The sequence below is a fragment of the Cryptomeria japonica genome, chromosome 9 (assembly GCF_030272615.1).
Source record: "Cryptomeria japonica chromosome 9, Sugi_1.0, whole genome shotgun sequence".
NCBI classification, from domain to species: domain Eukaryota; kingdom Viridiplantae; phylum Streptophyta; class Pinopsida; order Cupressales; family Cupressaceae; genus Cryptomeria; species Cryptomeria japonica.
The window spans coordinates 472,275,710-472,288,029 of NC_081413.1; the positions used below are offsets into that span (position 1 = coordinate 472,275,710).

General features: G+C 34.3%; 1 protein-coding gene across 6 annotated transcripts in view; it reads left to right on the forward strand.

Annotated features, from left to right (window-relative positions):
* The window catches only part of LOC131075948 (alpha-mannosidase), a 318,620-nt gene that overhangs the window by 156,211 nt on the left and 150,089 nt on the right, over positions 1-12,320 (forward strand). For 5 of the 6 annotated variants that reach the window (XM_058012930.2, XM_058012932.2, XM_058012929.2 and 2 more), the window contains 3 exons: positions 3,255-3,323; positions 3,511-3,570; positions 3,730-3,801. In XM_058012930.2, the coding sequence (XP_057868913.2) occupies positions 3,255-3,323; positions 3,511-3,570; positions 3,730-3,801 (201 nt within the window). The remainder of the gene's footprint in view (positions 1-3,254; positions 3,324-3,510; positions 3,571-3,729; positions 3,802-12,320) is intronic. The other variant, XM_058012933.2, reaches the window with a different exon arrangement.

Consider the following 12,320-nt stretch of genomic DNA (forward strand, 5'->3'; position numbering starts at 1 on the left):
AAAGATCACTCCAAATCACCTTGCAAGTCAATACAAGTCAACTTCCCCCATCTCAGCCCAAAACCCAACCAAAATACAAAAAATGAATTCTGTTTTTGCTGTTTTCGGCTAAGAGGAAATAGACGGGCGAGTTTTTGTTAAAAACTCGGCGAGTTTTTGGGCGAGTAGAAGTCAAATCTACTCACCAGGCCCAAAAACTTGGCGAGCGGTCCATCTATGATCTCGACAATTAGCAAAAACTTGAATGAAGCCTTAGCGAATGCATATACTTTAGCAAAAACACTGACATGAATTCTAACAACTTCCACATGTTGCTTTTCCACAATCTCGTAGCCTAACAGATGAGATCATGTAAACATCTTGTGGGCACATGGGAGCCACCTGATCTCCTTACATAGAGCCGACGTATCAACATTGTGTAGTCAAGCAAGAGAAAGTAGAGGGTCCCACAAAGACCTTGCGCTCATGCGATCACTGTCAGATCTCTAAAACTGCATCGTGACCATTGAGACAACCCAAACAATAAACTAACTCCGCGACTTAGAAAATATTGACATCATTTTGATCTAATAAGTTGGTAAACTGCTAGATGAAGGGGACAATATCTGTAACATCGAGAAAGGATTAAGTTATTGCTTAAGCAACCGACAACGGGCATCACAAGTCAACAACAAATTAGAACAGTACAATTCATAATCCTCAAACAAACCATAGGCTTTTACAGAGGTTTGGACTGAGCCATTTATGCAAATCTAATTAGGCCAGAGAGCTTAGAAAAGTGTAAACCAAGGCCAAAATTGATCATCCTGCTAAACTAATTGTACCACATTCGTTGACATCAATGGCAACACTTGACAACACCTTTGCCCAACAATCTCCCCCTTTGTCATTGATGACAACCCTCAAAGATAACTTGGACTTACAACACTCTGCGTGACAACAATTTTGGCATGGCATTGTACTCCCCTTGAGACCTCCTCCTATTGGACCTGTGCAAATGCTTCAAACTCTTCGCCTTTCAAATATCCATTAGACTAACCATAATCAAACTCTCTCATTGATCAAACTCTTCCCCTTTGACATCAATGATAAAGGGTGGTATGAAACTTTGGCTTCCAAGGTATGAAGGTGAAACTTTGCACGCTCTGCTTGGATGCCTGCCCTACTTGGACAGTCATATGGAAGAAGGAGAAATCACTCCCAACTTTTGTCTAAGAAGCTCAAATGTTTCCTTGGGAAGAGGTTTGGTGAATATGTTTGCAAATTGATCCTTATTAGCAACATATTCTAACTTGACCTCTTGGTTTGCAACTTTCTCCCTCAAAAATGATACTTAATGGATATGTGCTTAGTTTTGGAATGCATCACTAGATTCTTTGATATGTTTATGGCACTTGTGTTATCACAAAGAATGGGAATTGGACCATCAAACTCTATCTTGATATCCTTCAAGGTCTGCTTCATCCAAAGTATTTGAGTGCAACATGAAACAACAACTATGTATATCACAAATAGAGCACCAACCCAATATATATTAGAAGGCTACAACCTAGATTATTTGATATGTTCATGGCACTTGTGTTATCACAAACAATGGGAATTCGACCATCAAACTCTATCTTGATATCCTTAAAGGTGTGCTTCATCCAGAGTATTTGAGTGCAACATGAAACAACAACTATGTATATCACAAATAGAGCACCAACCCAATATATATTAGAAGGCTATGACCTTAACACAATCATACATACCTTTGTCTGAAAATATAAATAGATAATATCGAAATGAACCTTTGTAATTCTGTTTTGTCATTTACAGACCTCTGGTTCACACTCTCTTCTCTGCTCCACTTCAATCTTCTACAGCAGTAACCACTTTCACCTCTACATTATATTGTGGAGCATGATCTTTGTGCAACAATAACTGTCCATGTCATTGACAGGCTCTCTGCATGTAATGACTTATTATTCTTTTTAATACTACATTGAATGATATAGCATGATTCGCACTTACTAGCAACCATTCGGTACCATGATACACTATCCTTTCTCTGCCACATGCATGCATCAGTTACATAATGGATTGATCTATTTATATACATCTCAGCACTGTTTTAATGTCGGCTTGGTTTTTTCTTAAAACCTGATTTGTTAATCATGCCTGCCTATTGTCAAGTTTTAATTGCCATAGATGAGCATGTCGACCTATACTATGTTTTCTTCCATACCCCGAGACAGTTGCACAAAAATAAGTTCATTTGAACTCATAAACTAGCCGTTTTCAGATTAAATTTGCATCATTGATTTACTCTTTTCGTAACAGATTTCCTTTTAGTGGCAGGCCCACTCGTAAACAACAACCATCATGTCTTACACGTCATTCGTATTTTATTTTGTGTTGGCAAGTATCACAAAACATGCATCAACAAAGTCAAAGTTGTTCCTCCTTATATAGATGCACACTTGTCCATGGGAATTTGAAAATTGGAGGCTGAACTTGATTTCCTTCACATACTGCACCCTTGACCTCATTTCTTAACTATTTTTCATGACAAAAACATCTCTCTTCTAGTAAAGAGGTGCTATGATGAATGGCTTCCAAAAATGGTTCTATGATATTGTAAAGACATGAGGAAAAAAAAAACGGTATGAACATCCTTGCCATTGGGATCACAACATATTTTAGCTTGAAACTCGGCACAATGTGAAAGTTTTGCATGGGTATAAGAATACCCACTGTACATACTCTGATATTCTGATTTACAGTGATCCAAATTCATTTTACAGATCAGAGCACTTGTAGAATATATTTTCAAAACCCTAGATATTGGTGGTTGACAAAGAAAAGAAGATGCAAACTGACAGTTTGGGTGACTGGGAATATAATATTCCTGCAATTCAAGTTAATTTCTGGTTGACTGAACAAGTAGATCAATTTACAAATTCCTATTAGGGATTTGTAATTTAAGACTAACTTATAGAATTCTAAACATGCATCTAATTAGCATACTGGCATTTTCCTTGAGTACGAGACCCTTGAGAATAGTTTATATGTATTACATAGTCAATACTGAGAATATTGTAGACATATGTCCTGTATATGTCATATCCATTGGTGGTGATCTACATATTTGCTATTTTGATTCATGTGCACTAATCTAGAAATGAATCTTTGAATAAATATGTCTTCTAAATTAGTTATTTAACAGAAGGCCTTTATTTGATTTCATCCTTATGCATTTACTGGCTTCTCAGATAGACATGCCTATACAACAATCTTATCTCTGGTACGAGTCAGATACTGGGAGTAGTACAGATAACCAAGTATGTGTCACATATTAACTCATTAAAGGAAATCTCTTTCTGTTTACTATTCCCTGGATCTTCTCAGTATTTTATGTAGCATGCATTTATTGCTTTTCTATTTATGTGTTCACTAAAGCTATTGTGGACAATTTTCATGCCTTTTGTTTTGTTTCTTTTGATGCTTCACATGGAACTGTGTCTGAAGCCATCTGGAGCATACATCTTTAGGCCAAATGGTTCAGCTCATTCAGCTTTTTCAGAACCTGTAATTTCATATCCTTATGTCAATTATGTCTTAGAGACAATAAAGCAACTGCATGTGGGGGAGGAAATATTTCTTTTACTCATACTTACTTAAGATAGATCTTAATGATTATGCATGTAGTGGAGTTAACTATTTCTATAAACGTATTTCATTTTACAGGTTCCTCTAACACTATTTCGTGGACCATTGCTGGATGAGATACATCAGGAATTCAACTCTTGGATTTATCAGGTTTTTTTACTTGTTTCTTTGTCAGCAGAAAACACATTTGAAGCTATCTGTTACTTTTCACTTTATTCTTAGTATTATTGACGTAATATAGTTATTCCAACAATAAACTATTCTAACCAATCTTAATGTTGCACAAATGAATACATACAACACAATATTTACCATTCACATGAACAAGATAGGATTACAAACATAACACATTTGAAAATGGGATTATTCTCATTATTATCCACTATGATGTGTTACACTTTACAACAACTGGGCATGTTACCTAGGGAAACATACAGAAGAGCTTTGAGTGAAGTTGTTCTAGCCAATTATGCTTGCTGTCCTTAAGTACTTTCCTCAAGAAAACACTAAATTGCCTTGAATTGTGATTCTAATGTTCTGAAATTTTAGTGGATAGTTGCATACATGAATTAAAATTTAAGTAAAAAATATAACATTTAAGAGAAAGAGAACAAAAAAGAGAGATTATATTAAGAAATCCAACGTGGGAAAAACTAGTCAGTGGGCTTGTATTTTACTATCTCGATGCAAGATTGATAAGCCAAATATTCCACCTTTAGGTTCCCAAGAACATCACAGCACTTGACAATACTAGGAGAATGCTCCTATACAGTTTCCTTGCTTTGCAACTTGTTTCAAAAACTCACTCTGCTGCTGTAATCAACCTTGCACACATGTTACAACTCCAGAATATTGCACTAAGTGATTTACATGACCCCCACGGGGTGTCATTATAGACAAAATCATTAGACTAAACAAAGATCCCAATTGACAAAAGGCATCAAAAAAGACAAAATTCCGAGTGTTTGACCTTTCTTTGATCCTTTCAAGTCTGCTAGTTGGATGTTTTCAGACAGGTACAAATCTGAATATATGGTTTTGTTTGTGCAAGATGGGTTTAAATCAAGCTGGATCTTCTTGATGATTTTTTCCTGAGATGGACCCGTCAAGTATAAAATGTCTTTTCCTACTTATGGCCCCAAGGTGTCCAAATCGCCCTAGAACCTTTTGCATATGCTTCATTTTATTCTTGAACTACTTTGGATTTTTTCATTTTTACCCAGTTGTGTTTTGAGTGAGTGAAAGTGTCATAAGTCACCGAAATCAGTTATACAAAGTAGAGACCAAAGAAACAAAATGTAGTAAAAAATTGCAATAAATCATAATTCATTGTTTGAGGAATCCTTTTTGGCATTTTTATGAGGTCCCTCTATGTTTAATATTCGGAAAGCTTAATCGTGAATCTAGCTTATTAATTTTTTGCGTTTTTTCTGTTTGCATGGGTTTTTCTAAAAATCCTAACCCTAACCCAAATTTTCCTCATAAAATCACAATTTTTTGAAAAACAAAATTTCTTTTGGTTTTCCTATTTATTCCTAAAAATATTTTTTTGTTATGTAAAAAACTACCAAGTTGCATCAATTTGATTGAATCAACATATTTCATGATCCATCCATTTACAGCTTTTCACTTGGGAAGATATTTGTCCCCAAAAGCTTAAGAACTAGACACATGAGGGAACACATCTTCCACTTTTTCTTTTTCTTTTACTTTGAAACACCTCTTGGACTTTCTTGGAAATTAGTCCTTCAACTCCACAACATAGATTTCATCACATTCCTTGTGTCTACCTAGTGTCATATCAAGTTGATGTAACCTCTTAGTTCAAGGAATGGTGAATCCATCTGTTTCTATGATATTGAATCCTTCAAAAGTTGGTATTTCTCAAACCCCTTTTGACTACTACTTCCTCATCTATAAAGTTATAGGTTGCCCCACTATCAATCGACATTATAATTTCCAACCTTGTAGAACCCTAGGAACTTTGATAGGGTGACACATGAGAGAAAAATGTGTGCCAAGGGTACCTCCTGAAATATCTCCCTCTTCTTTCTTTTCAAATTTTGATTCTTCCTCTTCAATTTTTGCCTTAGGATCCTGAAATTTCCCCTGCTTATATAGGAAAAAGAATGCAAGGAATATCATCAAACACTTAGCTGGCAGCCTATGGTTCTAAGTCTCAGTCTGTATAACCTGCGTGTTATGCGGTTTCTGGACTGCTGAATAACTCTGTGTTATGCAGCCCTTGAACAATTTCGTCAAACATTTGACATGACTGAAACAAAACTTCAGATTGCTCCTATGGTTGTTTGCTGCTGAAAGAGTGTATGTTTGCTTGTTTGTTCATATAGATACAATGCAATGCGCTGCAGAACAAATTGGCTAATGAAAACAACAAAGGACCCATACAATTTATCACATACAACTAATTGTCATTTCGTCAAACATATGACAGGCATCCTTAGATTAGAACAAACTTATAATAACACATATAGAGTTTCACAACTAAATCATTTATTTAATGCAAGACTAATTACAAATACTGGAGAAATGGCCAAGACTCTTGGCTCTTACAATTTATGATAAGAATTTTCTGAGAACTATGGCTGCCACTAATTCATACACATGACCAAAAAACTCAATGAATACAATGTCATAGGAAAACCTAGATAAATCGCCTTAGTGCATTGATGAAGAAGAAAGCAATATCCTTCCACTTTGAGCCTTCACCTTGCCAAATCAAACCCTTCTACAAAATTGCCCCTGTTCTGATCTGCAGACTCTTAATAAATAAATACCATCACATATGTCTCCTTTTAAGCACTTAGCATCTTCAATGATCTCCTTCCAACAGGGTGCTCCAATCTAGGAGTTATTCGATGCACAAAATTGAATATATAAGCAAAATCGAGGGATATGGCAGGTCTGGTCAACTTGTTCTAGACCTGAAATATGACTGAATACTCCCTAATTTCACCTCGAAAATGCTTGCTAATAAATCGCCTCGTGTCCTAAATGAAAGCGCTGTCCTCAAATGAAGATTCTGATGCTTAAACAAATGATAACAGCAAAATCCTGGGAATGGAGGATAGAACTCGATATGTTTCAGACCTGCTACAACCTGCAATCTTCCAATTTCTCCTTCAATTGATCTTCTAGGAAAATCGCCTATCCTTCCCAATAGGAATCGATGCACATATATGCCAAGAATATCTCCAAATGAACCCAAATAAATTGGCCCTTGGCCACCAATGTGTTGACGTGTCTGAAATCGCATTGCTGCAAACTCCATACGACCAACGTAGAATAGAATAACCAGCTGAGTATCCTATCCTCTCTTGAGATAAGGAAGTCCCTAATTGTTAGAAATTAGGATCTAAGGATACTAATCATTATAAACAAGATTATAAAGTAAATGAAATATGAAACATACATGCAAAATGTACACATTACACAAGATATACGTGGGGAAAACCCTTTCGGGTAAAAAACCCCATAAAGCATCATTTAATTAAAACACTTACAAATATAGTCTATAATAAAATATACATGAACCTGGGGACACTCCTCCAATACTTCCACATGGCCAAAGAATACCTCATATGCATAGTGATACAACTCACCATAAAGGTCCAAATTCACACACCTCTCAAATGTGAGAGAACCTCCTTAAATATAGGAGGAAGGGTGACTTCACTAGTCACACCTTTTCAATAACCACCACTCATAAATAATTAATAATCTAATAGTTATTAGATTATAATTATTTCAAATGGGATATGCTTATAAAGCATATAATATATAAGGTTTTATAACCTTATATTAGAACATTATATATATATAAATGTTATAAGGATGTGATCCCTAATAACATTATGTTCTAACACTCCCCCTTAATGTTAATAGGGGATCACATGTCAATTTCCATAGAAGAAAAAAATGAAGCACCCCAATAATGTAGGTCTTCTTTGACAGTGATAAACAGGGACACAAATATATGCCAACATGAAGATCATGCATTCCGGACTACATGAAGTCATCTTGTCATAATTTATAATCCCAGTGTTTTAAAAATGACGCTGTGAGGTCTTAAAAAATTATATTGGAGCCGCGGTCCCCTCAAATTAGCCTCTCCCCAGGTTCATTACATAGTGCCCGTAGGTCTTAATACAATGCTTTTACAAGTGGAAGTTTTACAAGGAGAAGAATTTACAATATGCTCATAGGACTTAAAAAAAATCTGCCCGTAGGTCTTACGATACTGTGCCCGTAGGACTTAAAAAATAAAGGATTTAGCCACTAGGTGGTGTCATTGACATGCACACTCCCCCTCAATGGCATCACCTAAGGCCAAGCATTATTTGAATTTGGAGCATATAATGCCTAAAGGTCTTATGCCTATTAGGTCTTAAATCTAGGATTTAGCCACTAGGTGGTGTCATGTACACTCCCCCTTAATGGCATCACCTCAAAGCCAATCACTGCATAGAGGATTTCAAAGTGATGGCTAAAATTATAATATATAGTATGTTCTCATGATCTTCAAAGTGTCTTTATTATAGAATGATTTCACTTGAGTGAGGTGCCCATGATCTTCAAGGTGCCTTTATTATATAATACTTTCACTTGAGTGAGGTGCCCATGATCTTCAAGGCGCCTTTATTATAGAATGCTTTCACTTGAGTGAGGTGCCCATGATCTTCAAGGCGCCTTTATTATAGAATGCTTTCACTTGAGTGAGGTGCCCATGATCTTCAAGGTGCCTTTATTATAGAATGCTTTCTCACTTGAGTGAGGTGCCCATGATCTTCAAGGTGCCTTTATTATAGAATGCTTTCACTTGAGTGAGGTGCCCATGATCTTCAATGTTTATTTTGATCTTTAGAAATGATATTCTCTAGAATGAGTAAAGTAACTTCAAGTAATATGGTACTTTCATATGTATCCAAATGGAACTCTTCCATAAATCTTCAAGGCCATATTGATTCTTTAAGAGCTACATTCATATTTTGTCCATTTGATTCAAAGACACATAGAAGATAGTCTTCTTATTAAAGTATTGCCACATCCATGTAATAGCACTTGCACCATATGTTTTGAAGGCATAACCTCGCCATAGAAGAAACAATATAGTTAGTAACATAGTAATCAACTTCATTTTTGGTGCAAAGAAAGAACATAATATTATTTTTGTCATTTGCCAAAAATCATATAATATTCCTTAAAAAAATATAGTCCAATGATTGGTAGAAAGGAGAACAACATTTATTTTCATGAGAATAGGAATGAATAATTTGTTGTCTTGTTTAAAATACAAAAATAGACATGCTACTACATATAGTAATGATCCATAAAAATTTAGGCAACGGGTGAGCTATCCTTTCTAGGTTTGCTCCCCAGACAGTTTATAAGGGCAATAGCCACCCATTATAAATAATGTTTTTTAAACCTAATAAATTTAGATCATAATTGAAGCTCATAAAAAAATGCTAACTAAATTAACATTAAATGGAAATCTCATAGCAAAAATATATTTTGAAACTTTATGTAATTTTACTTGGTGTATGGATGTATAAGTGTTTGGTTTACCTTATCACCCTTTAGTAAGAGGAAATGAATTTGTCCATTTCAATGTAATTAGAGTGAGTTTGATAGATAAATAATAACCTCCTTAGATGGTTGTGTAGACAACCTATGTATTTTAAGGTTCAATTTTTTATGGTAAGATATCACTTTTGGTATATATGAATTGTTGATACCTAGTTATAAGAAGCCAAATAAAATTAGTCTTTTAACATTAATTCTCAAAGAAATTCAAACCTTATCACCATGAGGCACTCAATATTTTACCACTTTATTTACATGATATCTTTAGGTGTGAGAAATTTGGAATATATACAAATAGATCATTTATAGATATCATGCTCAATTTGTTAAGGGTGCTATATATATACAAAAAAAATAAAAAAATATTTATCTCACCTAGATGATAAAAAAATAATTAGTTAATAAACTCATTTCTAAGTTGAGGAACTTTCTTTTAAGCTTGAGTATGCAAGGTCCTAAAGAGTGAGTTAAGGTAAGTCCTCCATCCCTATCTTTATGTTTGTTATGAATATTTTCTATCTCAAGAGCCTTCCTTCCTCATAGGAAACAATGCAAATATTATATCATATTTTCTTTCTTGAAAAAAAATTAAAAAAATGAAGTAGGTAGAGATATCATAATAGAACTCCAAAATTAACTTCTGCAATTAACTCAATCTATTTTTTTTATACTAGTTCCTATAAGTAGAACATATTATATTTTTTTATGTTACTAAATAAGTCGACCAACCTCTTCAAATTACGGTTTCAGTAAAATAAAAAGTCTACAAATATATACATTACAAGTTCGTTTGATCAAAACAAATTTATCATCGGGATGCCATATTTGATTCGTTGTTCTGATTCTTCTTTCAAAATTTAGAGGTTTACTTTTGTTAATGCGCCAATTTAAACTTTTTTTTTTTTAAAAGGAATAGAAGAGTAAAGAATGTCCAATCCAATTACTTTAGTCATTTGCAAAGCCCACATTTTATATACAATTTCTCAAATGCCAGCATAGCTATAAAAATAAAGACAAGATGATACCTACTCATTATTCTCGTTGCGAACAATAGTTTCTTCTACTCACAAAGCTAATATGCAATGAGTTTTAGAGCCTTTTATGCGGATGTGTGCAAGTATCAAAGGACGCAATTCATCACACAAGAAGCAAATAGATGGTTCATTTCCCACAATTGCCCACGTGGCTGCCAATTCAATCTCTCATTCAAGGTCGCCTACCATACCCGGATCAGTTGGAAGGTGCTGGTGTGAATGGAGAAAGAAAGGAAGGCGAAGTAGAGGAAGCCATTGCAGCCGTTGGGTCCATTGAGAGGCACAAGCAGACGATGTGGGTGTATGAGAATGGAGGCATGGTGCACAAGGAGATTGAATATGTGTCGGGGTTGTACAAGATCTTCGATGAGATTCTGGTCAATGCAGCCGATAACAAGGAGAGGGACCCAAAAATGAATTTTGTCAAGGTGGAGATCAGCGAGGAGGACAGAAGAATCAGCATCTACAATAATGGCGACGGTATTCCCGTGGAGATTCATCAGCAGGAGGGTGTTTATGTGCCCGAGCTTATCTTTGGTCATCTGCTTAGCTCAAGCAATTACGATGACAATGTCAAGAAGACAACTGGTGGAAGGAACGGTTACGGTTAAGAGTAGATGAAATATTTTCTCCACCGAATTCATCATCGAGACTGTGGATGGAAGGAGGCAGAAGAAGTATAAGCAAGTTTTCTCTAACAACATGAGTATAAATCCCCAACCATTCCATCTCATTTGCCCATGAATTACGTATTCAAGGATCAGATATCTATGAGTGATCATTTTATACGGCATTTGAAACAGTTGTAATTTGTATGGACAGCCGCCAAGCATAACGAATTCTTGACAAATATTATAGTTGGAAATGCACCAACGGATGCACTTCCATGTTTCATGAATAGTTATAGATGGATAATTTGAATAGTTATAGTTATAGGAGGCAACTCTTTTCAACGACGTGCCTCTTTTTAAAAGAAAAGATAATGATGCTTTCTTTCGTATTGCTCCTCAAAACAATCACGTCTTTCCAATCTTTCACACAGGAATTTATTGAAAAGAGAATATGTTGGATATAGAATCAACTCTATCAAGATATAGGTGTACTAGATAAGTTCTATGTCTTGAGTTTATTTAATTTTATATTATAATAGATCATATTTAAATTTTCAATTAATATTTAGAAAATAAGTTTTAATGGATGTGCTTATATGTTTTGAAATAGGTTTATTGATAATCATTAAATCATATTTTTTAATAGACCTAAAAGGATGGTTTTGCATGAAAAAAAAATGTTCATATAAAAATAAAAGGAAAAATGATTTATGAACAAGGATAAAATAAATATGTTTGAGAAATATTTTTAGCTACTATGTATACAAATATAAACTCTGGATCAATTAGATTGAATATTATAATGTAAATATAAATAATAAGAAAATAGATTCAAACATAAGTCATAGAAAAGTAAAGCATCTCAAATGCTATCCTCCTAGAGTATAGATTCATATCCTTCTTGGATGTATAGTGCAAACATCTTGAATGCTTGATTAAAAAAAACTTAGAATCTTTCAAGAAAAAATAATTGGCATGTTTAAAGAAAAAAATTCATGACTATAGCTTCTAGTATCCTAAAAAAATAATTAATAGAACAAAATAGGCTAAAACTTTTTTATCAATCATGCATATGGTTTTAGCCAAGGAAACTAAGTATACTAAATAGGGTTGTAAATCAGTGTACATTATTAAAAAAAATGATTTTAAGGGTAATAGAAGAGACACACCAAATGATTTTATTGCTTAAGTTTTTTGACACAGAAAAAAGTTTTGTAACTATGTACATCTCTTATAAGGGAATAATTTTGAGTTAATAAGATTCTGAAATTTGATGTTATTAAAATATATATGTTATACTTCACAATCCTATGCTATGTGAACATTAAATTTTTTGAAAATATCAAAAAAAAGTTAGAATTTCCTTACTTGGCCTTGATAAATTGAATTTAAATGAATGGAGTAGGCATACTAAATA